The sequence below is a fragment of the Eleutherodactylus coqui genome, chromosome 2 (genome assembly GCF_035609145.1).
Source record: "Eleutherodactylus coqui strain aEleCoq1 chromosome 2, aEleCoq1.hap1, whole genome shotgun sequence".
NCBI lineage: Eukaryota > Metazoa > Chordata > Amphibia > Anura > Eleutherodactylidae > Eleutherodactylus > Eleutherodactylus coqui.
Window position 1 is genome coordinate 125,395,249 of NC_089838.1, and position 27,359 is coordinate 125,422,607.

At 40.6% G+C, this 27,359-nt stretch overlaps 1 protein-coding gene across 2 annotated transcripts in view; it reads left to right on the forward strand.

The window, feature by feature from the left end:
- LRRIQ1 (leucine rich repeats and IQ motif containing 1) overlaps positions 1–27,359 on the forward strand; it is a 168,253-nt gene that overhangs the window by 134,780 nt on the left and 6,114 nt on the right. Inside the window, exons 23-26 of one of the 2 annotated variants that reach the window (XM_066591492.1) lie at positions 20,007–20,133; positions 21,954–22,014; positions 24,939–25,059; positions 26,239–26,372. In XM_066591492.1, coding sequence (XP_066447589.1) covers positions 20,007–20,133; positions 21,954–22,014; positions 24,939–25,059; positions 26,239–26,372 — 443 coding nt within the window. Of the gene's footprint in view, positions 1–20,006; positions 20,134–21,953; positions 22,015–24,938; positions 25,060–26,238; positions 26,570–27,359 lie in introns of those variants that run through there. The other variant, XM_066591491.1, reaches the window with a different exon arrangement.

Sequence of the window (27,359 nt, forward strand, 5' to 3'; positions counted from 1 at the left end):
ATAGCATTTCTTGAAAACCCCTCAAACATTTTGCCCACAATAGAAGTAAGACCAGCTTGTACTTTCCAGGCCCGCTTTTTGACCCTTTTTTGGTTATACGCCAATCTAGTGGAACAGACCTAGTCACTTCAGAGTCTTTAAATATAAGAAACAATGGTCTGCCTATCACGTTTCGTAGATCCCGGGGTTCTATGCTATCAGGACCCAGGGATTTATCTACTTTAATAATTTTATGCCAGCTCTGCCCTTCATCCTGGGTTAAACTGGAGAGATTTAGTGGCAAGTTTACTTTATCACTCTGCATCTAATCTGATATTTTCTTTTCCTCTCTAAATACACTGGAGAAAAAACTATTTAATAGATTTGCTTTCTCCTCATCACTCTCTATTTTCTACATTATTTATTAAAAGGGCCAACAGTTTTAATATTAATCTCTTTACTATTAATATAATTTAAGAACAGTTTAGGGTTAGTTTTACTGTCTTTGGCAATGAATTTGTCTCCACGTTTGCTGCTTTTATCTGCTTTTTATGAAATTTTTTTTTTTCCTTATAGGTTTTTAATAGAGATGAGCGAACGTACTCGTCCGAGCTTGATGCTCGGGCGAATATTAGGGTGTTCGGGATGCTCGTTACTCTTAACGAGTACCACGTGGTGTTCGGGTTACTTTCACTTGTATCTCTGAGACGTTAGCGCGCTTTTCTGGCCAATAGAAAGACAGGGAAGGCATTACAACTTCCCCCTGCAACGTTCAAGCCCTATACCACCCCCCTGCTGTGAGTGGCTGGCGAGATTAGGTGTCACCCGAGTATTGAAATCTGCCCCTCCCGCGGCTCGCTACGGATGCATTCTGACATTAGTTCAGGGAAAGTGCTATCGTGTTGGAGCTGCTATAGGGAGAGTGTTAGGAGTTATTATAGGCTTCAAGAACCCCAACGGTCCTTCTAAAGGCCATAAATCTTCTGTATATGCGCTCAATGGGGCCGGCGGCAGCAGCGCCGACCCCATTGAGAACATATAGAAGACAAATCCTTCTTTTCTGCCACAGCTGTAACAGCTGTGGCAGAGAAGAACGATGTTTGCCCATTGAATTCAATGGATCGGCAATACAGCCGCTCCATTGAAAGCAATGGGCTGCCGGCGTGCGCTGGGTGAATTGTCGGGAAGGGGTTAAATATATAACCCCTTCCCTGCAATTCATCCAGAAATGTGTAAAAATAAAAATATATACCGGCGTATAAGACGACCCCCCAACTGTCACCTTATACGCCGGTAATATAGCGGAGCAAAGAATAAAAATCATTACCTACTTCTTCTGACGTTCTGCGGCGCTGTTGCAGGATGTCGCTCCCTCCTGGTCCACGGCAGACTATTGCTTTCTCTACGAAAGGCTTTAAATCCCTGCCTCCAGAAAGACATGTGCCTTCAGCCAATCACAGCCAATGACAATGATGTCATTGAATGGCTGTGATTGGCTGTGGTTCTGGAGGCGGGGATTTCAAGCCTTTCGTAGAGAAAGCAATAGTCTGCTGGGAACCAGGAGGGAGCGACAGCCTGCAGGAGCGCCGCAGATCGTCTGAAGAAGTAAGTAATGCTTTTTATTCTTTGCTCCACTGTATTGCCGGCGTATAAGGTGACAGTTGGGGGGTCGTCTTATACGCCCCGTTGCCTTATACGCCGGTATATATTTTTATTTTTACACATTTCTGGATGAATTGCAGGGAAGGGGTTATATATTTAACCCCTTCCCGACAATTCACCCCGCGCACGCCGGCAGCCCATTGCTGTATTGCCGCTCCATTGAATTCAATGGGCAAACATCGTTCTTCTCTGCTACAGCTGTTACAGCTATGGCAGAGGAGAACGATCTTTACGCTGACAGTGCGGGGGGGGGGGCCCACTCTTGCCGCTATTGTGGCTTAATAGTGGGACCTGGGAACTTGAGATGCAGCCCAACATGTAGCCCCTCGCCTGCCCTATCCGTTGCTGTGTTGTTCCCATCACTTTCTTAAATTGCCCAGATTTTCACACATGAAAACCTTAGCGAGCATCGGCGAAATACAAAAATGCTCCGGTCGCCCATTGACTTTAATGGGGTTCGTTACTCGAAACGAACCCTCGAGCATCGCGGGAATTTCGTTCCGAGTAACGAGCACCCGAGCATTTTGGTGCTCGCTCATCTCTAGTTTTTAATGGATCTTCACTGGCTTCTTGTTTTAGTAGTTAAACACTTTCTTCTTGTTATTCACTGCCCCCTTTACATCCTTATTAAGCCACATTGGTTTTCTCCTATTTCTAACTCTTTTTTTCTGTAAAATATGAATCGCTCACAATAAGCATCTAAGATGCTTTTAAACATTTCCCATTACTGTCTGTACACTTATTTTTGACAACCTTGTCCTAGTAAATAAGGTTAAGGGCATCTATAAGCTAATTGAAGATTGACTTTCCAAAGTTTAGTGTTTTTGTAGCTCCCTGATAAAATACCCCATTTAAAAACAAGTGGGAATTTATTATATTATGGTCACTATTTCCCAGGCGCCCGCCAACCTGTACTCCTATTATTCTGTCAGGTCTGTTGGTAAATATTGAGTCCAAAATGGCCATTCTTCTAGTTGGGTCCTAAGGTAATTAGCTTTAGTTATTGAGAGAGATTTGTTACAAGATCCTCAGTATTCAGCTTCGCGGTTTACATCCAGATAGTTTAAGTCTCCCCCTGCCCATATCATAATTTCCTCATTGTCATTTGCTGCTTCATGTGTTTGCCTCAGTAATGGATTTTGTTATATTTGGTGACCTATAGCAAGCCCCTATGAGGGTTTTATTATTGCTTTTCCTTCCATGTATCTCAAACCATAGAGACTCCACATTCATCTTCCTCACATATATCTTCACATAGTGTGGGCTTTAAACAGGACTTTACATAAAGACAAACCCTACTCCTTTCTAGTTTTTATGATCTTTTCTGAACATACTGTAACTGTAAGTTTACCGCCCATTCACAGCTTTGATCCACCCAGGTCTTCGTTATTCCCACTATGTCATAGTTTTCCTCAGACTTTATTACTTCCAGTTCATCAACCTTATTGGGTAGACTTTTAGCATTAATCACCATACAGTGTGCCACTCGAGATAATCACAACACAGTTTGTTACGGTGGTCTTCCCAGTGATGGATATGTGGTGTGTTTTGAAGCAGTCCTTTATGCATAGGCTAGGTTTCACAATAATGAATGGTATCCTGTTTTTTCTCCTTCTAGAATACACTCTGTTCCTTTTCTTTGGGACATTTCCTTCTTACCAATGTGGGGCACTTAACTGGGAAACTGTGGCTTCATTCCCAGAAGTACTGGGGTACCTCCTTTCTGGTCACCAAATATTAGGGCTTTGATAACCATTTCTTGTAGCATAAGAAATGTCCCACTGTGTCCTGCACATCAATGTAGCATGTAAGTATTATACAGTGTCAGCTGTATGATGTCCACAGCCCGTTTGTACGGCCTCAGTATTGGATCCAAGAGATCAACCCCTCCTATGTACCTATTATGGTCCAGGATATAATTTGGCTTTAAGGTTTCTGTACTGGTTCTTTGTACTGGGATGGGTGTGCTGCTAAGGCCATGTGAATATAAGGCCATCCATCTTGTCCTTGCAGGTATACATGACACAGAATGTGTTGTTGCTGCACTGTCTAAGGCCCCCTGCACACAGGCGGAAATTCTACGGGATTTTCCACAGAATTTATCCCCATACCCGCCTGCAAAGGATTGCATTACAATACGCAATCCTATGCAGACATCCTCGATTTGTCCGCGTGAAAATGCATGCGGAAAACAAATCGCGGCATGCTCTATTTCTGTGAGGGTCTCGCAGAGGCCCGAACAGAAATGTCACCCCCGGGCCGCCTGCTCCACCCTGCGCATACGCCGGCTGGCCGGCAGCCGAGACATCACAGAGTCAGAGCCCCGGGAGAGGTGAGCGCCGCACTGGTCCCTGTAGGGGCTCGGGTCGGGTCCCGGCTGTCTGCAGGCGGCCTAAGTGTTTACACAGGAAGCATCCTAGGGAGGCTTTCCTGATTGTTTTTCTTTCTTACAGTAAATACGAGCATTGAAAGGCATGCAAGCTCATGATACAAATTGCGTATTCCGCAAGCGGAAAAAAAGTTGCAGCATGCTCTATTTTAGCGCGAATTCTACACGGACGGCCCCCATTGAAGTCAATGGATGTGAGGATTCTGTCGCTCTTACGCAATAAACATTGCTTATGACCAGCGGAAATGCTCACTACTTCATAGGAAAATAGATTGAAAAGCCGGAATGCTGGCTGGGGAGAAGAGAGATCTTTCTTCCGCTGTGCATATGCGTACTTCTGTGCAGAAAAATTATTGCATCCGACGATCTTCCACGATAATTCGCAATTACTTTCTGCGAATAAGTGCAGATGTTCCGCATGTGGAATCTGACCCGTTCATATGATACTTTGTATGTTGCAGTACAAGTTGTAGTTTCTATAGGAACCGTTTTGAAGTATTTCATGTATTGAATACCTTTTATTAATCTTTTTGAGGGGGATGCACAAAAACTGCAATTTGGTCCTTGTTTTTGGGGATTTATTTTTGCATTGTTTACTGTGTAGTATAAATAATATGCTAAACTTTATTCTACGGATTGTCAAACTAATGATGATACCAAATTTAAATAGATTTTTTTCTTTACTACTTTTGCATAATAAAAAGTTTTATCATAGGAAGTGTTTCTGTGTTGCTATATTCCAAGACAAACATTTGTTTGAAACGCCGCGCTAAACGCTGTAAAAAGCAGGCTGTGTGAGAGCAGCCTATGGTGTATCAATATTGTCTAAAACTATTTTCTCTAAGTTAAGGTGTTGAAATTGTATATTAAATATGACATGGTGTACAAATTGTGTACTAGATATTACTCACCGGGATTCAAAATATATACTAAAAGTTACCTACTGTACTGATACATAAATTATATACTGTAAATGTAAAGCATATTACAAAGTGCGTACTACAACTTGTATACGAGCGAGCTACAGAGGTGATCACAGAAAGTTTATCACGGGGAGAAAATTGATTGACTGATCAGTAATCATTAGGGGCTACTGATACAAAGATGATGGGGGGGATCAATGATGAACAATTGTGTTTTCTGTTGAAATCTGCTGTGATGGCACACTCAATGAAAAGCTGCTGCTTTAAATGCCACTCTGACTCTAAAATGACAGCTAAAGTGTGGGCTACAAATAAAACAGCTTTTTTTTTCCTCTGAAATGTTGACTAAACAATCACAGCGATCGTTGGGGCAGGATTACTTTACTACGGTAGATCCCGCAGTACTTAGTAGTGATTGGCTGATGTCGATGACATATGACATGGTGACATCTTAATGCAATGCTGTAAATGTATAGGAATTAAATCACACTACAAGATCTGTGCAGGTCAGTACTGATGATTAGTTTTTAATAAATGACTAGTAATTATTAGGAAATTATAGTACCAGTGTTTCTCGTGGCGCAATGCACCACATAGCTTTGCTACATGCACGTCACACACACACAGCACTGCTTCATGTACATCACATACAGCTCTGCTACATACATTCCTCATACAACAGGGATGAAAAGCAGCACAGCATAGTCCTGCACACACTTATCACCCCCTGGTCATGTGACCCCAGACGGCTCCCACGCAGGTGACTGATCACATGACGGTGACATCATTACAGGTCCTGTAAGCACATGGCTGCTGTCCGGCTCTGCAGGGTTTTAATAAAGTTCAGAGCCCTGGTGACTAATCACATGACGGTGGCATCTTCACATGTAACTCACACAGTCACTCACTTACAGACAGGTGTTCATTAGTATTCCATAGCAACTGAGGCTGCGTGAGTTTGTAGGGGATGTAGTCCGCCCGTAATCTGCACAGGGATGAAGGACCAGTGATGACGTCACTGTCATGTGATCAGGGGCGTAGCATGCAACTCACTAACTCACGGACGGACAGGTGGTCATTAATATTTTGATATACATTGAACAAAAGTTTGGACAGTTTTGACAAGTGAAAATCCGTTTCTAATATAACTCGTTAGAAGTACTGACCGATTTTAGACAACCGTTTTAGAGTAATTTTACAATACTATCTCCTGAGCCTGCTTCTCATGTATTAGTTGCGTTTGGCTAGTCATTTTTAGCTCTAAGGGTGCTTTTACACAGGATAACCCGTAACAGATGCCGACAGGTCGTTGCAGAGATAATCATTTTGCTCAGGAACTAGCATTGCTGACTGAATGAAAGCGGAGCGTACCGGGCACCATTCTAACCCACCCACCTGCATTCACAGTAAGCAAGCAATCGTTCATAAGTGAACAACTGCCTGTTCACACAGAACAATGCATTGTTGAGTTTTTTGCATGCACAAACTGAACGAGAAATGATTAAGTTCTCTCTTGTCATTCAGTTGCTGCATATATTTACAGTGAATGATAATTTAGATTCTCGCTGGATTGTGGGAATACGAACGATAAGCCAGACACAACTGATGACAAATTTAAGTCTGACACAATAAGTGACATGTAAGGGTCTAGCATCAGACACCAAACCTGCTTTTATAGAAAAGCATGGGATCAGCTCTAGCATCAGTTTCCCTCGAACATTTCAATACCACGCTAAAGGGAAACAAAACTGAATCGCTAGACATTTGTGATGGGGACCTTAGAATTTTCTTTAATTTTTCAGTGTATACAATTTCTCATTTAGGGGCTTAGTCACACGGGCACATCGACGCCCGTGTTACTGCTGGAAGAAGACCGCCGCATTTCAGGACGGACGTCTCTCTGCAGCGCCGGAAGAAAGAACATGTGACCGGCTTCATTGCCTGTCATGTGTTCTTTCTTCAGCGCTGCGGGGAGTCATCCGTCCTGAAGTACGGCCGTCTTCTTCCTGCAGTAAGGGCTGAGTCACACGGGCGCTGATGCGCCCGTGTGATTAGGCCCTAAAACAGTTGTAAAATTCTGGTTTTTAGAAATAAGTGGTTTTATAGGTAAATTGTTATTGTAAATTACAGTCCTTTATGAAATGTATATTGTAAATTGAAAACAAATTACAAAAATGTTGATGTTTTTTGTCTGATTCTAGCATCTGTTTTAATCCAATAAATAGTATTTTCAGTTTGTACACAACTGGATCCTACAATGTTTTGGTAGAATTAACTAGTCTTAAAATGTTACTATTTTGTTGAGACTTTTAATGGATTGCCCCAAACCTTTACAAGGCAATAGTTTGATCTAATTTAACCTACAGATGACCCTGTCTTGTTTGTTCAGATGACATTTCTAAAAGTGTGCACAGAGCTGTTTTTTTAATACAATTATGTGCCTTAAGACCTGACCTTTCATTCTGTCCAGGGGAGCCCTGAATTGGCCCATTCTCTGATATTGTGACATTGCTTCTGTTGCCTCGATTGTGACCTCAGATTACATGATACCCTTGAGAGCTGCAGATAATAGGCATGACTCCTGCTCTTTAGCCAAGTTTCCTTCCCCACCTCAAAAGGTATTGGAAGTAGATTTTTACATTTAAAATAAACTTGTCTGAACAGGAATATACAATATTTCCAAGTCTAATGAACTCAAAGTAGGACTTGTTTATTTGTTTATTGGAGACGAACGGAAAACAGACATACGTGTGTGTATGTATACATATGTGTGTGTGAGTGTGTGTGTGTGTATATATATATATATATATATATATAACACTGGCAATAAAAAGATGAGGACAGACCATGTATACTCATCACTGTGCGCAAGACTGCAGAGTGCTACTGTGCTACCTCTGAAACATCCAACACACAGAAAAGGGTCACAGCATCATGAGGCAGACATCCAGGACTTCCTTTCAGGCTGATTATATATATATATATTCACACAGCCGTTTAATCGTCAGGAAAAACGCACCGTGGATCTGACAATTTCATCGCCTACACGACTCCAAGGCCCAGCCTCAGAGTTCTGCTGCAGATTTTCATGCGGATACACACAGATTTACCCCAGTCAGTGGGGCAAATCTGCACATGGCTGCCCAGCGCAGTTTCCACGCCAAGAACTAACATATCTATTCTTTTTTTTTTTTAGCAACATGAATTTCAAAATCCATGGAAAGCAAAAAGCTGCACTGCATGGGCTGTAGAGCAAATTGTCATAGCATTCATTAGATTTGTTAAAATTGTGCAGCAGGGTTTGGGCATGGAATCCACAGCAAAATGTTACTGTGTGAATGAGGCCTTACTGGCTCAGGTATTCTGTCTAGACAAAAGAGGTTGCTGTAGATGTTCATATTTCATGTTTCCAGCTTTTATATGCAACAAGCCCATTACTTGGTACATTTTGTGCTTCTTAACATCAAAATTCCAGGACAGAAATGTCTTCTTGATGGCATCTGAACACATAATTAGAGATGAGCGAGTATACTCGCTAAGGCACATTACTCGAGCGAGTAGTGCCCTAGCCGAGTATCTCCCCGCTCGTCTCTAAAGATTCGGGTGACAGGTGAGTTGCGGGGGGGTTGGGGTTGGGAGAGAGGGAGAGAGAGAACTCCCCTCTGTTCCTCCCCGCTCTCCCCCACCGCTCCCCGCCCCCCGCTGGTCCCCGAATACTCACTCATCTCTACACATAACTATAACTCAACAGGTTGGCTATAGTGACAACAGCTTTATTGCATGAGCCAGATTTCTAATGTACCATTGATAGTACTGTTGTCTTTTCATATAGAAGATTGACCTTTAAGCCCCCACAAGCTTAAGACTCTGGGTGAAAATGCTACCTCAGCACTCCCTGTAGCTGTAGCCCTACTTTTTTGAGATATATATATAATTTTAATATATGTTGAAAAAATGACTTTCTTTTTTAAAGGGCTTTTTAATCCCCAAAGACTGGCTAAATAATGGTTTATGAGGAAATGACAGGAAGACTTTACATGTGACCATGTATATCACCCACCTCTCCAGTCTTTGTTAGTGGTCTTGCTGTGATAATGTGCTGACTACCTACACGTGACGACTACATCCCTGATGAGGCCAGTGATTGCATTATTACAGGACTAGTAACAAAGAATGGTGGTACCATGAAGCAGTGATGCTGGAACGGCTGAGGATATACCAGGTGTGTTTGTTTTGCTGTCACAACCTCTGCCTTTAACCACATTTTTCAGGTTACAAAGAACCCATTTTAATGTTGGCTGAGGGAATACAAGTAGAAACACTTTCATTTTTTATATACATCTTTTTATTTCTACATGTTTGTATTACAAACATAACAGAATAAAGGGAAAGCCATGTAGAGGTGAAAAGAGAATAGGACTAAAAACTGTCAATGGAGAAGGCGCAACACTCCAGGTTAAAGCAAATAGGAAGTGACCAAAGGTGTGGAAAACCTCTCCTTTTATTTAATAAAGTACGTGATCATCTTATGAAAACGCGTTTCGGGGATAACCCCTTCATCAGTTCAGCTGGTGTTTAAAACATGCAAGCAATTGGTGGGTCCCAAAAGGGTTAATAATGAGATCCTATTTGCCTGTGTAGTAAGGTCACACTCGTCCCATCTAAATGGGCTTTTACTGACTTTGTATTTTTGTGTAACACATCCGATGATGGTACACAATTTGGGATGGTTCTGTGGGTCTATACTTACTTCTGGAGTGTTCTTCAAGTGTCAATTTTTTCAGATTTTTACTTGTTGTTTGTGATATATTTTAGGGTTTGGCTCTCTATTATGCTTACATACGCCTCCTGTGTTCCTTTAGTGTTATATTCAATGAGATTTTTATAGCAAGATCAAAAGACCTGCAGTTTAGTGTCAGACTGGGATTCATTGGTCCCACCAGAGTAGATGATTCTGAGGACCCACCTGCCATCTTTAACAGACTATAGCGTAATATTCTTATGCATATAACACTAAAATGTGTATATTTCATGTTTCTATAATCTTGTTTCAATAACCATCACAGATTTTCTACTGCTCAATGTGTCCTACTATAAATCACCTGTTTTAAGCCAGACCGGTTATATAGACTCTACACTGTGAGTATTTATCTCATTGATGATCTTATGTAAGAGGATAAGTCCTATTGGGCAGCCACACACTTAGTCATCAATTAAAGTGTTGTTTAAACATGTCTTCAGGGTGAAAGTGCAAGTTAAATTACTGGAGGAAAAGACTTGACTGGCACTTAGGGATGTAGTGACCTTGTAATAAACTACATTCCTTTTCTCAGCAGCCTTGGGAACAAATTTAATTAAGTATTTTTATTGAAATTTTAATAAATACACCAAATCATGAAATCTCAAATGCAGCTTAACCTGCCCTGAACCCAACCTACCTCCCTCTCAGACTCCCCTCATTACAAATCCGAAATAAATAAAGTGCATCACAATATATAAACCATCATATTTTATACAATATGTTGGTAAATACATATATTCTGCATTTAACAGTTGTAAACAAAATTACATACATAGACATATATTGACTATTTTTACTTTTTGAGCTACCAAGTTTTGTGCTAGGTACAATATTCTAGCTACTACCAATTTTGTACATTCTGAAGAGGGCAAATATTCCACATAACTGAGTATATATACATAAGCTATTAATGGGAATGTTATATTATATGCAAAATTTGAAATAAATTTCCCTTCCCGAATCTTGTTAACCTACAGCATGTCCACATCATACGTAGGAGATCAGCAGAAAGCGTATTACAAGAAAAAAGATTCTCTAAGGCTAATGTTATATAGGAAGAGTGGTGTTCTGTATCAAATAAGTATGAGATCCTATGAGCTTCACTGACTGAAAGCTGAGGAATTCTTTCCAGTATCTTTCACCATCTTCCAATGGACCAAGATCTTTTTCCCATTTTGCTTTAAGCCCCAAAGGTACTGGACCATGAAACCAAGACAGCAAGTATTAGAATAATCTTGTTATAAGCCCTCTGGATCACTCTGTCTCTTTCATCATAGTTATAATCTGGAAATTGGTCATTGACAAAAGTTCCCTCAGCATTAAGCCATTACGAAGTTGCAGATACTTATAAAATTGGGTGTGTGGTAAATCAAACTCTTCCTCTGAAGCAGAGAATGCTTTAAGGAGGTCTTCTACCAATATTTGTAATATACATCTTATGCTCTTAACTCTCCATCTGCGAAAACCTTCTGATTTTGACAACTCCGATAACTATGGTGTGTCCCAAACTTATGTTACCCGTGTACAGCTTTGGATACCAAATATATCTCTTTCTTTTTATGTATTTTATGTATCAAATAGAGCATAGGCCATCTTTTAGAGTGTATCTTAAATACATTTGCTCTGAAGCTTTAAGTAACTGATCTGTTGTCAGAAAATGTTCCAGTACAGCCTTAGAGGAATCTGAATGAGATAATTTCCATCCTTGCAAATGTTGAAGTTGGACTGCCATATAATAAATTTTTGGATGTGGTATTGTCCACCCCCTCTTCCTCCAGTTTACTCTGTTGCAGAGTCTCTAAATGTAATCTTCACGCTGCCCTTACGCCATATCAAATCACAAAACAAACTGTCAACCCAATGAAAAATAACTGATATTCATACAGGGTTGTTGTGTAATACAAACAACAATTGGGGTATCCAGGCCATTTTGATAAGATTAACATGCTCTACTTAAGTCAGCGTTTATTAATGTTGTTATGAAAAAAAAGTCTATCGGACAAAATTGTTTGCTGCCCTGCTGCTCATACATTTCTTGAAACATTTACAAAATTGAAGGTTGTGTATCAAGAATATAATTTGAGCCTATACGAATCTGATATACCTTATTGTTAAAAGGTTATTCCCATCATATAATGTTAAGACATATTCTATACAGCAGCACTCCTATAAATAAAAACGCCTTGAAAAAGAACAGTCCCCATGTGACCACTGGTCAGTGATTAGCTGCACTCATCACGTGTATAATTGGTGATACTACTGTACCATAACAAATACTGGCATGAAGCAATGATGCAGGAATGAAGGAAGAATGGGGCAGATGTGGGATGCTTCTTGTAGTATTTTCAAACAATCCCTGGCTTTAACCCTTTCCAATACAATTTGTATCCTGGTTTTTCTAGGGGGCTTACTCTTTTTCTGCCATTATACAACAGCGCTATATGCTGGCTAAAGCCAGTACTGCATGAGGAGACACGTTGGATAGGCTCCAACAGCAGAGAGGCTGGCAATATACAGTAAGAGAACCCCGACGGACGTCTTCCAACATCAGAGCTGTACAGCTGTAAATCATAATGTCTTCAGAGGTCAGACAGTGGATTGGAAAGGGTTAACTAAATGTGTGAGGGTCTGGGAAAACCTCTTTAGAAGGGCTTATTTTCCCTTTAAATAAAAAGACCTTGAAATTTATGCAATGTGAAAGATTTCTAGGATAATTGTACACAGTGGCATACACCGAGGAAAGGGGGGACCTTACAGCAGTTATTAAAATGGGCCTCATTTTGCAGTTATGGGTTGTGCCACCCAGCAGAGGAAGGTCTGATGCTCCTTTTTTCCTTCACTCATTCCATGACCATTTGACCAAGCATTCACTTGTTTGCAATCAATACAGTTCCTCTGATGAGAGAAGTCCAGCATAGGCTGTGTCCACCCAGCCAAAAAAAGTGATAGGACCAACAAAGGATAGAATCCTTCTCTCCAAGAGCCTCTGTGGTTCTTACAGTAAAAGAGTCATCCTTCCTCTGATGCGATGGCTGTGATTGGTTCATCAGCACTGCACTGATTGGCTGAACCGCGGGCGAAGGACCAATCAACAGCCAGCGTGTTATGCAGGCGGGATTTATGAATTGGCTGAGCCATGGCATTGATTGGCCAATTCATAAATCCCACCTGCACAACACACTGGCTGTTAATTGGTTCTTCGGCCGCCACTCAGCCAATCAATGCAGCGCTGGATGAACCAATCACAGCCAACGCATTGGTTTATTCAGTGATTGGCTGAGCAGTGCTGGCTGAACCAATTAGAGCCATCGCTTTCTGAATTTATGAATCCAGCAACCAGGAAGTGATCTTCTGTGGGTCAACAAGGACTGCAGGAGGACTCGGACTGAGCTTTTTAAGTAAGTATTCCCTATTTTTTGGAGTGCAGCTAGGCTTAGCTTCAGGGTAGAGCTTATTTTAAAATACTTTGTGCGATGCAACAAAAACGAAGGCTTCATAGGGAAACGTGGGCTACAAAAAATTGCAAATTGCGGCAATATAGTGCATGTCACAATTTTTTTATCTCACAAGATAACATTGGAGAAAACAGCGCTAATGTGAAGGAACCCATTGGAAAGCATGGGCTTCACATACATGCGTTTTCTCGCACTATCGCATCACGGCAAAATCTCACGATTTTGTCGCCCATGTGAAAGCAGCCTAAAGCTGAGATCAAGTTGAGGCATGAAGCTTCTGGTAAATACATAGTGTTAGTGTTGGTTGCAGTTTGTGTTGCAAAGATTAACTTATTCAGCCATAATTGTTTTGGACACTAAAACATTCATTTGATGGCTTCTTCTGACAAGTATGTTTATATGCTGAAATATTGAACACATGTGATGGGAAACAAACAGTATTGGAATATTTGGTTTGGTTTACTGTTTTGCAGCCAATCAGATATCAATGTTTACAATAGATTGTTATAAGTGTACATACCGTTTACTTTGATGTCCATCTGGATATAGCAGATGTGATATCACTTCGAAATTAAGTTTCCTTGTTTACTATTGGCTCGGATCATCCTTCTCACATATTTTTAAATACACTGGCTCACTTACTTGGAATTCTTCCTCTGTTACTGTCTGCAGACTGCCAACATACTATCAGATCTAGTAATCTTCAGTCTGCGTTCAGCCACTGATTCTCTTTCTGTCCCAATGACAGCTTTGGTTTTCCCACCCTTTGTGAAAGTCAGCAAGCAAGTCAAAGTCAATAAAAAAGCACAAATTCTAATTTTATATCACTGACCATCCTTGATGAATCATGATACTTTTTGATGAAGCATGATACCTTTCAAGGAAAGACCAAAGTGGGAAATTCCATATGAAACCGGAAGTAAAAATAATTTTTATGGATTGGCAACTGTGTAGGGCTCAGCAATTAGTTTATAGCTTGCTGTTATGCTTCATTTTTTTAAAAAGTAAATTGGGAATTGATCCCATAGAAGAAGGTAATGCTTTCAAGAGAAAAGCTGTATCATTCTCTCTTTCTGATCTATTTTGCTGTACCATTACCACTAGAAGTGAAGATACTATATCACTGATAAAGATGAGCGAGCGTACTTGCTAAGGACAATTACTCGAGCGAGCATTGTCCTTAGCAAGTACCTGCACGCTCGGAAGAAAAGATTCGGGTGCCAGCGGGGAGCAGCGGGGGAGAGCAGGGGGTAACGGAAGGGAGATCTCTCTCTCCCTCTCTCCCCCCCGTTCCCCTCTGCTCACTGCCGCAACTCACCGCTCACTCGCGTCGGCACCCGAATCTTTTCTTCCGAGCGGGCAGGTTCATCGCTAAGGACAATACTCGCTTGAGTAATTGTCCTTAGGAAGTACGCTCGCTCATCTTTAATCTCTTACATTACGATATGTATACACCAAACCAGTGTACCGAGCCATTCATCGGTTATTTTAAATATGTGCCTGCACGCCTGTCCTTACATCATGACAAAATCTGTCCCTGTTTTATATAAAGTTGGAATATTTAAATGAGCATTCATCCAAATGTCCTGATGGCATTGATTATCCATTACTGGAATTCAGTCAATTTTTTTCTGAACTTTTCCAGAAAATGAATTCCTGCCAACTTTATTTATCTTATTGTTGCATGTAATTGAGGAATGTAACATTTATTGTTTAATATTTTTTTTGTTTTGTTTAGTGTAGGTCTTACTAATTTTGTTAAAGGACCACTCCGGAGATTTTTAAAAATTCATTATGTAGGTATCCCCCCAGTATGTATAAGGGAACTAATGTTACCTTTAGTTAGTTATTCCTTTCTATCTCAAACTCCTGGCCTCTTTTTCCACAAGTGGTCATGTGATCTCAGTTCTGCCAGCTCAGATTTACTTGAGGTTATGCTTTCTGAAACTAGTCAGTTTCACAGTTTGTGTTATGCTATTATATGGACCCTACCACAGAAATTGCCTAGGGGACATAGGCAGTCCTATAACAGTTACTGATGATCATCATACAGCTCCCGTCACACAGTAATAATACAAGAAATCACAGATCATCCTCCTGACTGTATTCTTATGATCTGTAACTTATTTAGCTAATTAGTGAATCCTGCACTTAGTAAGAGGTTGGACCCGATGACCCTGGAGGTCCCTTCCAACTCTACCATTCTAGGATTTAAGTGAATGTAGAAGGTAACCATAATTAAACTCTCCACCCAGCAGACCGAAAAGTATAACCTCTAGGAAATATTGTACTGATGCATTATGGGATTGATTTTAAATTGAAAGTAAAATATTGTACCAAAAGATGGTGGCTGATAAGTATCAGACAGGAGTCTACACTCCATGGAAGTGGCCGCAGTAGGAGACCTTCAGAATGTGACAGGCAATCAGGTGAGGGAGGCAAAGATGAAAAAATATGTTTTTGCTGGAGTGGCCCTCTAAGGATAGAGAAACACCACCTTGGTCATTTGGGGGTATGGGAGAATAGATTTCTGCTGCTGATTGTGCAGTGAAGATATAGCTCTCATGTGTCTGCAGCATAGACATAAGGGTAACATTGTGGTTGATGTAGATGCTCTGTTCTCTTGACCTCTTACTATATACTACATTGAAGGGGGAAATAGCTCCTGTCCAGATGATTTGTTGAGAAAACATAGAATGAACCAGTGTAATTACTGGCTGATCATGGTAGTCCAACTGCAAGGGCCCACACTAATCACAAGAGTACAAACACTGTGGCTCCTTCTATATATCAGGAAATCTAATGTAGCCATAATCGTCACTCACGGTCTTGTCATTCAAATTTGGCTTCAGGTTACAGCTACAAACAGTATCTAACAGAAGCTGCCAAAGCATTGCACTCTAAATGGTTAGTAGTTAAAAAGTGACCTTTTTATTCCATCATCCAATGACAATACAGCAATGTATACAGCGTGATATCCCATCACTTGCTACAGCTGAAATACCCCTTTACCTGCTAAACAGTTTTGCCTGAGTGATGCTCCAGCTAGGAGAAAAGGACCTTACAGTTTACCCCGAGAATTGTTCAGACAGAAAGGGGGGAGGCTTTATTCTAACAGCTGTATCTCCACCTAGAATGGGACTAGAGCCGCAGTTTAGGTTAAGTGAAGAGCCTTGGCTTTCCAACAACACCAAAACTGCATCGGCAGCTCTGTTCTAGGTGGAGATAGAGCAGTTTAAACTTGCAGCTGTAACTTCATCCATGCAGAAAAAAGCAGGAGGAGCAAGGAGGGAGAACGATCACCCCTGGGAAGTGGGTAACATGGACTTTGGTCCATATTATCACCCCTCCCACACACACTTTATCAATCAGAGGGCATGCTTGTGCAGCGTCCGAAGAGTGGGCCCACGGCCGAGGAGATAGCAGGGTAGATAAAGGTCTTGTCACGGGGCTCTACCATCTTCTTCCTTGGGGTTAGCTCGAGACCCGACCAAGTTACTGCTGGGGGAGTTCACAGGGTAAAAGTAACCGGAGGTTACCTGTAGTCTCTTTATCACACGAGATACCACCATTCCGCCCTCTGTGGTGAATCTTGACGATAGAATAAAGTAGTCCACACACAGGGAAAATGTTCTGGAGAAAACCAGAACAGTCGGTAGTGTCCATTTACTGTAACTTTAGCAAAGTCCAACAGCAGTTTGGCACAGATACAACAAGATAAGGTAGTGTGACAGGGAGGAGTCTCGGGGTATTCTGGACGATACACAGTTCAAGTTATCTGTGCGATCCCGCTCGCAGCGACTCTCTCTCTCTCTTTCTATTACTCTCTACTTGTCAACAGTCACATTACTTGTGCCTTTCTCCAGACATGCAGCGGTCCTTCTCTCACTTAGTGCTTAGTGGTGGCACCGGCATATCCTGGGTAGATTGGCCTAGGCCAAGCAGAAGAGAATCGCTCGGCTTCCCCCATTCTCTCCTCACAGGGACCGATCAGTGCCTGAGTGGTTCACTTGCTTACTCTCAGACTCTTGCTAAACTGTCCTCTCCTTTCTTGCAGACTGACTTCCACAGACTACTATGGTACCAACTGACTTGCATAGCATCCTTGCAAACACAAATACCTAAAATATAGTCACACAACACACAAAGTTAATCATTTTCCAGACATAACCTAGACATTAACCTATTCAATCCTGCAGAGGTGCAATACACATGACTTACATGCATACTTAACATAGGACACTGACAGGACAATGGCACGAGACAGACATATAACATTAATGAGGGGCCCCACTAACGCTGGGCCACTACTCTTGCTCTCTGATTATAACACATGCAGGTCTCTTTTTTGCCAGCAAAGGAATGATTAGATGAACACTTGCTCATCCAATGAAACCTCAGAACCTAATTACACTTTTTATTGACTTTGGAACCCTGTTGTTTAACCCTTCTAATGCCGCAGTCAGTGCTGACTGTGGCACCTAAGTGGTTTGATGGAAAAAGAAACTTTAAAAATAAGTGTTTTATTATGTTAAAGTAGTAAAACATAACAAAAACTATTGTTTTGAATATTAAATATTGAAGAGATTGTGTATGTTTATTATGTGTCTTGTATAACATTTAGCAGATTTTTTAAAAATGTATGCTACAAAAGTAAATAACTTTTAGTAATTTTAAGACATTTAACAAAATTATGTGGAATAAATAACTTATATGCTGAAAAATATTATTCACATATATGTTTCCCTCTGGAAATCTAGGACAGTTCTCACATTCTAATCCTCGACAAGACCATGGTATTAAAGTTCTTTGCTAGGCAGAATTACTGGCTACTTGTATGTTTTTTAGCATACACTCTCTGACTCCCCAACAGTTCTGGTAGCAATCTAGGAGATTGGCATTGGGTTATAACACACACAAGATATCCATCTCTCTGTTTTTCTTTATCTGTCGATTGATCAATAAACAATAGCTTATTTTTTGCACTGGATAAAAGATTTTGTCATGGCAGCTGGTTTTGAGTAGCTACTTGCCCACAGGACAAATGCATTTACAAATCTTGGGAAGCGGTTTCTACATCTAACTGGAGTTTGTTTTTCCGACTTGGGCTTTCAAATAACTTGATTCAAATCTTACCGTTTGTTTACTGTAATTACTACTCAAATACTGGCTTTTTCCTATGTGGGTTTCTATTTCTGATATTTCAGTGTTCTGCTTCTCAATCTCTCCTCAGTTGCTAATGCTTCTGAGGCAATGGCTGTTAAATTGTTTTTCCCAGGCAGCTTTAAAAAACATAGACGTGAAACAGTAAAAATTTTATATACAGTATTTCTTCATAGCATGAAGCAGTAAGTAGACTCCTAATTTAAAAAAATTATAGATCTTTTTGAAATACATGCACACACAACAGAATGTATGAAACGTCATTGTTTATCAGTCATTTATTTGATTGGTAAATGGCCATTAGTACAATAACACAAAATAAATAATAGTAACATAATATAGCTACTAGAGTTGAGCAAACGTACTCTGCCGAGCTTGATGCTCATTCGAGTAACGAGCACCATCGAGTACGGTAATACTCGAATGAGCATCAAGCTTGATGCTCATTCGAGTATTACCGTACTCGATGGTGCTCGTTACTCGAATGAGCATCACGCCATGTTTGCCCCCGCCACAAGAAAGAGAGAGAACAAACGAACCAAGAAGAAAAAAAAAACTCGGGACCCGGCGTCCCACATACAAAAATGCTCGAGTCTCCCATTGTAGCCAATGGCGTTCGTTACTCGAGTAGAGCTCTTGAACTTTACGAAAAGCTCGACTCGAATAACGCGGACCCGAGCATTTGGGTGCTCGCTCCTCTCTAATAGCTATGAATTACGTACTAAGGCCTCATGTCCACGGGTGTGTTTGATTTCCGGGAGATCCGCAATTCAAGCCACCTATAGGGAAGCATAGGGCGTCCACAAATTAATTTAAGCATGTGGATTTGTTTTGCGGACCTCTTGGTCCAGAAAATAAATCGCAGCAGGTTCCATTTTTGTGCGGATTCCACACTGACGGCTTCCATTGAAGTGAATTGGAGCCGTCCAATCCACGGCATGTCCACAGCTGACACTGCGGATGTGCCGCGGATCAAGCAGGAGATTAAAAAAAAAAACTGTACTGCGCATGTCCGACGGCGAGCCATGAGGACCATGCGCAGTATAGGGAACACGTCCTAGAGCATGTCCAGAAAAGACTCCCATAGAAGTCAATGGGTCCCCTCCTGCCCATTGTGTGAATGACCGATGAGGCTGCTGTAAAGCATTTCTTAAGTAAAGCATATTTTTGCAGCAAAGGCAATATACAGACAATAGCATAAAAAAATCTACAATTAGAAGAACAGATTAGAAAAACTTTTCATGATTTCGATTTAATCAGCAAAAATATAGGTAATGCATTCCTTGTAAAAGGTGTGCCCCAAGCATATTTAGGATTGCAGACTCTGGGCTATTTGTTCAGTTAGAAAAACGTAAACCTAACAGAGCGGATGCAAAAAGAAAGCTTTTCTTTTGCTGTCTGTTTTTGTGAACACCCATTAAAATCATTGGGGAAACACGGAAACGTTTAGTGTATTTCTTCTGTTTCTCTGCTTTAAAAATGGAACGGAGAGATGGAATTCTGACTGAAAGCCCTAACACAGATGTCACATGAGCCTAAGAGGACCATGTGAGTATAGTCATTGTCTTCCTGTCAGATTAGTTTTATGTGGATTCTGTATTTAATTCATTATATCCCGTACAACTTTTTCTTAGGTAAAGAGGAAGAATTATGCCATTTAAGGGAACTTCCTTCAGAGCCATTAGCAAGAAGCAGAGAACTTACTTATCAGTGGCTTCATACACAATGTGGAGATGTAAATCTAACTAATTCTCCAATGAGGTAATGGCCGCCTTATTCTACAAGTTGATTGCTAATACAGAATATAGAGTCTCATATAAGTTAATTGATCACTATGAGTATTTTTGCTGTTGCCCTTCTCTTTGAAACACAAACAAAATAATAGTTGTGTGTTATATAGTATAGTAACTATAATAATGATAATAATCCAGCCTATTGAGCAAATCCAGCACTTAAAAACATATAATATGAGAAAGAAAGGAATCGGACTGCGTTCACACCGACTCTTTCGCGTATTTCCAGACCATTACATGCTATGAATATACTGAGGATATATACTGAGAGTGTTTCCTGCAATATAAGTCAGAGTTAGGCTGCCAAAGGGGAAATAAAAAATTAAAAACAATTACAGAAAATTCCCGTTACTTACTGAGTGAGGAGTGCAAATAGATGCATCCTCCTCTCACCATGCAGGTAGCTGACTGCCAAATGGAGGAGCCAATAACACCTGTGCAGGACACCGATAAGACAACCACTCACACTGCCTCCTGATAATGAGGGGGGTGGGTGCTTGGCGTACACTTCCACACATAGTGGATACAGGGTGCCAGACCATTCTGATATATGTAGTTCACCATGCAGACCAGCAACCTATTAATGACGCCATGATAATTCGGCGGGTTGCCCTGCATTTCCATCAGTGAACCACATTGGTACTGTCACCCTGGGCTCCCCCTGAAGTCTTAATGCCACACTGCAGGAGAATGATAGATAATAAATGCAAGGCATTGGTTGGATGTTGGCCAAGATACATGAGCCCACTAACCACTTCATGGTTCCTTGCGTTGTAGTGGGTCCCTACACTAATATAAATGCATCACAGAAGGAGAAATAAAAAATTAAAAACAATCACAGAAAATGGCCGTTTCTTACTGACTGAGGAGTGCATATAGATGCATCCTCCTCTCACCATGTAGGTAGCTGACTACCAAATGGAGGAGCCAATAACACCTGTCACCAATAACACCAGAGTTAGGCTGCCTGTCCACGGGCATTGTGATATCCCACGGCGGAGATTCACCGTCGGATACCACTGCCCGGGAGCAGGAGCTGGCAGACGGATCTCCGCTGTCAGCCTGTCTGACAGATAGGCTGACCACGGAGAATCGCGGTAAATTCATAGCATGCTGCAATTTGCTGGCCGCGAGCGGAGAATCGCAATGATTCTCCACTCGTGGACAGGGGGGAAGCGCTCTCCATAGCAACGCTTTAAAAAAATGCTATGGATTAGTTGCAGAAAGTTTCCAATCTATGTGAATGAGATTTCTGAAATCCCCTCCACATGGCTTGTACTGTAGATGCTGCGAAATGTTTACTGCCTGTGTGAAGGTGGCCTAAGACACCAAACACAATGTGAACATAGCCTGTGCTGTAGGAAGGGTGACATTAAAAAAATGGTCAAAATGTAGTAATTATGCCAAAACTATTTGCCTAAACTTTTCAATGGAGACCAGCACTGCGAACCAATTTATACCAGCACTGCGAACCAATTTAATGACAGCTGCTAGAGATGCAACATTAAATAAATACAATAGTTTAATTAACTATTAAAAACCATATTGCTTTGTTTTATACGCTCCCCGTAGCCATGGACTTCATGTGTAAACAGCTTGGATGGTTTATCCAAGTTCCCACAAACCACGTGTAGACCACAAGTCTGCATAGTCATCACTTTCACAAGTATTTCATATTTGGAAGAAAGTATATATAGAAATTAGGCATTTGATATGCGATCCTACTTCTGTGTACCTGGCAGAAGAAAAAATCTATAGTTTGTATCATTTTATGATCTTTTATTACAGTAAGCGTTTCTTGCCTGAATTAAAGCATGACGTTCTGAATGGAGGACGTGTCCAGCTTGTGGTAAGATATTATGCTGTGTTTTTCCCTTAGGGATTATTATCTGATTCTATCTCAGCCGCTAAATATTCAGAATAAATACTCCTGAATACATTTGCATATAATAAATGGCCATGTGTTAAACATACCAGAGAACTGTCTCTGATAGCACCGACCGTAGAGGGCAAACCATCAATAATAGATCCGTAATTGCAACAAGGTGTTTGGTAATATACTGTGTAGATTACTGTTGATGCTGGCATGGTTTACATCAAGAACCAGAACGCTAAGGTACAATTTCCATGCTAATTAGTTATGCTTTCCTTGTCAGTGTTAGATATTACATCCTCTTGTGGCTCAAGTTTTTACAATTATTTTGCGTTATTATGTTCCTAAATTTCTGATAATGTTATAGACATTTGAGTGAAAACCTGTATGAGAAAAGTCAAAATCTATTGAACATGGACCTTATGGATACGTATTACCAGTTGGTCTACAGCGGTGAAGCTTAGTTTAACTTTTGCATCATACATTAAAAACTGAAAGAGGAATATGAAACCAACATTGACTATGATGCTATGGTTTTAAAATGAACTTACTAACTTTAAAACTGGTGGATGACTGGAAAATGTCAATGGTGGCATTCCCATTAGGCCGCTTTCAGACAAATGGATTTTAGCTCCATATTTAGTTTGTGTTGCGCAGACCACTATATGGAACTAATGTACAGTAAATCAATGTATCTATTGACATGGCCATATTTTACACAGATGGTTTTTTTTAATATATTTGCCTCCATATTGCTGTTCTTTACTGTTGGCTAAGTACAGATTAGTATTTCTCCAGTAGAAAATGAAAAATTTGGAGGCAAATACTGAACAAATAGTGATGACCTACTGTAATTAGAGTTGAGCAAACGTACTCTGTCGAGCTTGATGCTCGTTCGAGTATTAGCGTACTCGATGGTGCTCGTTACTCTAACGAGCATCACGCCATCTTAGACCCTGCCCCAGTTTTTGGCTCCTCCCTGCTGTAATGTGCCTGTTTTGGCCCCTCCCTGCCGTGACGCAGCGCGTGCGTCAATGGCAAATTTTTGGGCTGGCAGGCAGGGTAGAGAGAGAGAGAGAGAGAGAGAGAGAGAGAGAGAACACGAACCAAGAAAAAAAAAAGCTCAGCACCCAGCGTCCCACATGCAAAAATGCTCGAGTCTCCCATTGTAGTCAATGGGGTTCGTTACTCAAGTAGAGCTCTCGAATTTTCTGAAAAGCTTGACTTGAATAACACGGACCCGAGCACTTGGGTGCTCATCTGTAACTGTAATGTCATCTGTAACACATAATACGGATCTGTATTACAGACGTGCTACAATATGCTCGTCTGAAACCAGCCTTAGCGAGAATTCTTAGTGCACTTAAGGGAGACAATGAAGGTAAAGAGCAAATTATGAACAACTTTAGACAATCCCTACTTGTTAGAAGGAGCCCTTGACAATAAGCCGATCACAAAATGTTTCCACCCTGGGACTGATCAGCTGCAATTTCTGGGAAAATCTGGCAATAAATGTTCAAATTTCCATCATAGAGAAATCTAGGCATTACACAGTTATCATTTTAATCAATGGATTGTCTGTGCTGTATAGGGATGGACAGGTCTTCCAGAATGGAGATACACTTGTCTCTATTCTGGCCCAGAGATGAAGATGCTGATTAGAGAATATTAAAGTGGCTATCCCCTCAGAGACAACACTTTTCAGAAGGTTTGTCGATCAGCTAGTTATCCTGATTCCGATTCCCAGCTGTTTTTGTCAGAAGACGTCTCAGCTGGCCAAGCATTTCCGCTTCCAGTGGCTCGACACCATCAAAATGTATACCAATATGTGCATCCAGCAGTGCTTGACAGGGAAGCATGGAGAATGTCCGTCTATGAAGTCACCGAAAGTCGGATACAACTTAATGGATAGATTGATTTGAAAGTTTTACAGAAACATTAGGAATCTTCAGTATTTTCACTTGCTGGGGCAAAGCTTCAGGTCTACACACAGCCCACTGACAAAAGTAGGGCTGAGTCTGAATGAAAGCAGACTTGTTTTTGTAATTGTATACAATCCCTTTAAATGTTTCAGCACGCCTTGCTGGTTCGGTATCCGAGCAGAGCTTATTCTGGTAATTTGTATTCTTTACCTGACCTTGCCTCTTGTCTTGACATATTCCAGGGTGTATGGTGTGAGATGAACAGCTTTGGAAAAAAAACATGATTTTACAATACTCTGCCAGAAGTTGTTTATGCTATAAGTGTCTATATGGGAAATGCAGCCTGTTGAGGGTTTTGCTAGCATGTCACGATAATGTATTGGATTTGTATAGTGAGGAATTGTAGCCCTTACCAAAATTCTTGGATAGGTAAAGATGTACACATCCGCGTATAAGAAAATCTACCTGTCCCACTGTTTCTCCGCTCCCGGCTGGCAATTGGCAGCATGCTGCGAAGTTACCACGATTCTCCGCGGTCAGTCTATCTGTCGGATAGGCTGAAGGCGGAGATCCACCTACCTGCACCTGTCTGCTCCTGCTCCTGGCCGGAGTTATCCCGTGGTGGATCTCCGCCACGGGATATCGCAACGCCTGTGGACAGGCAGCCTTAGGAATATGCGTATCAGTAAATCTGTTGACCATTTCCAACACTGGGCACTCTGGACTATACTACAGGCTGTAACTCAAGCCCCGAGCAGAGTGAGTAATATAATGGGTTCACAAAGTTACTGAATTTTTTTTGTAGAATTATTCTATATATGGCTGTAAAATTGACTTGAAAAGTGAACATCTTAGTTCAGCATTTCTTAGACTATCCATTAAATTATTTGGTTTAGGAGTAGTCTTTTCTGGTTATTGGTATGATCTGATCCATGTATTTGGAATAGTAAATACTGTTTATTCTATCACAACTTTCAGACTAATGATCCTTTAAGCAAAGAAGCTGATGATTTAGACCTGTTGTCTGTGAAATCAGGCAGTATATTTTCTCAGAACAGAGAAGAAAAAGTCAGAACTGGAAGCTCTGGAACATCTTCTAGTAAGTATTATACTTAGATAGTAAGCTTTTAAAATTCTAATTGCATGATATATAAAGAGCTATCTTTACATTGACATGTAGTTTATGTAGTAAATAGTTACATTCCTGATAAAATAGCATAGTACAAATATGTCTACAGGTAACCGTTGTTCCTTTGCATTACATGGGTTGTCCAGTTGTAAAGCATTGATGGTCTATTTGCAGGATAGGCCATCAATAGTCGATCTGTAGGGGCCTGTCATCTGGAAACCCGCTGATTGGCCAACTTATTCAGAGGTTCATCTGAACAAGCCTTCTGAAGTATCAGTGCGAGTTTGTGTTATCTCTCGTATTCTTAGAGATAGAAACACATGTTTCTTTTTTATTGGACATCTGTCTTTAAAGTAAGGTTTTGCCTTGGAGCCACCTTCTAGGATATTATTAGTAATTACTTAAATGGAAGTCTTTGTTACATTATTACTAGATTATTTCCATTTCAACAGTAGGATTTTCACATTTCAGCTACCAAGTAGATCCATACGTGTTGATGAACCAACAGTTTTGTTTGGGTTGTTGTGATTTACAGACTTGGAGAGGGTTAACAGAGGGTTGGACCCTGAGTGGTGCTAGTTTGTCCCTGAATTCTGGACATTAGTGATTCTTCAACACTCTTTCATGTTGTATTCACATTTTTTTTAACTTTGGGAAAGAATTGATGGAACTTGTTTTTCACATAGATAGATATCCAGTAAAATATATTCAAAAAGTCATCAATATCAGCTCCATGTGGCACCTGCAATAATCTCTCATTCTCAAATCATATCTCACTTCAGAATACTGAGAGTCTCTTCAAGATTTAGTGGTTGGTTGCCATCAATACTTTTCTCCTGCTCAAAATGTGAGATTGTTTGGGTTGTTTATTTGCTTAAACAAAGCTTATTTATGAAGCATTGCCAGTTATTAGATGGTCTGATACGTAATATTTACCTTCTGGCCTGCTGTCAATAGATACCTAGATTCTATTTAGTGAATATGTTTTAGCTCATTTGGCTCTATGCTTGAAAATGTGTTACCTATATTAGTGCCATCACCTGGAAGTGATTGCTTTTGCAGCATTAATACTCAAGATACAAATGCCAATTTTTAGACCTGTCTCTTTATTTGAATGTGTTGATATATTTGTATTTTTTTATTCTTTAGATAGAAATGTATTTGTACCAGAGAAAAATGATTACGGACCTCAGCGGAAAGAACGCATCTCATTTCGAGACAATCCAATACAATTCAGTACTGGCTGGGGAGGAGGAAAAAAGAAGGGAAAAGTTATAAAATAGGTGTTTTGTGTTCTTTTTTTAAGATGTACAGATGACTCATTTAGACTGTTTTATAATATTCAAAATACATGCTCTTTAATAGATCCAGGTTTATATAACTGAGGCAGAGGAAACTTGGGAAGCATGGCCTTATCACAGTAACTAAATAACTAATAATTAGAGATGAGCGAATCTACTCGGTTCGGGTGTTTTTGAACTCGAGCACCGCTTTTTCCGAGTTACTCACTACTCGGACGAAAAGATTCAGGGGGCGGGGGCGACGTGGTGGAGTGGGGGGTAGCAGTGGGGAACAGGGGGGAGCTCTCTTTCTCCCCCCCCCCCCACACTCCCCTCTGCAACCCCCCGCTCACCCCCGGCGACCCCCGAATCTTTTCGTCCGAGTAGTGAGTTACTCGGAAAATACGGTGCTCGAGTTCAAAAACACCCGAACCGAGTAGATTCGCTCATCTCTACTAATAATTATATATATATATATATATATATATATATATATATATATATATATATATAATTATTGATATTCCTTTTAATTAGCTCTTTTCTTGTACATTTTTCAAGAAACTACATTTATTCTAAAATGAATTTATTCTAGCAGTGATGTAAATACCATTGTTAGGAGGATAAATATGCAGCATTACTTTGTATGGTATGCAGTACCAGTCAAAAGTTTAGACATGCCTAATTGTATGTTGGTTTTCTCTGGATTCAGATGCATTTGATCTAAAGGCTTATAGATTAAATGCTTTTTTAACACATATAGGCATTTTAGTTGCTGTCTTTATATGAATAAAGTGTACATTTTGTAAGCAAAATGTTTAGCTTTTCTTTTTTTTAATACACCTGTTTCATTTTGAATTTCAAAAGTCAATTAGAGGTTGCAAATGTTGGACCTCAATTGTTCAGTAATTTTCAAAACAGATAATTAGTCAACATTAAAGGGAGTCTCCTTAGTCAAACCTCATCTGGAATACTGCGCCCAGTTCTGGG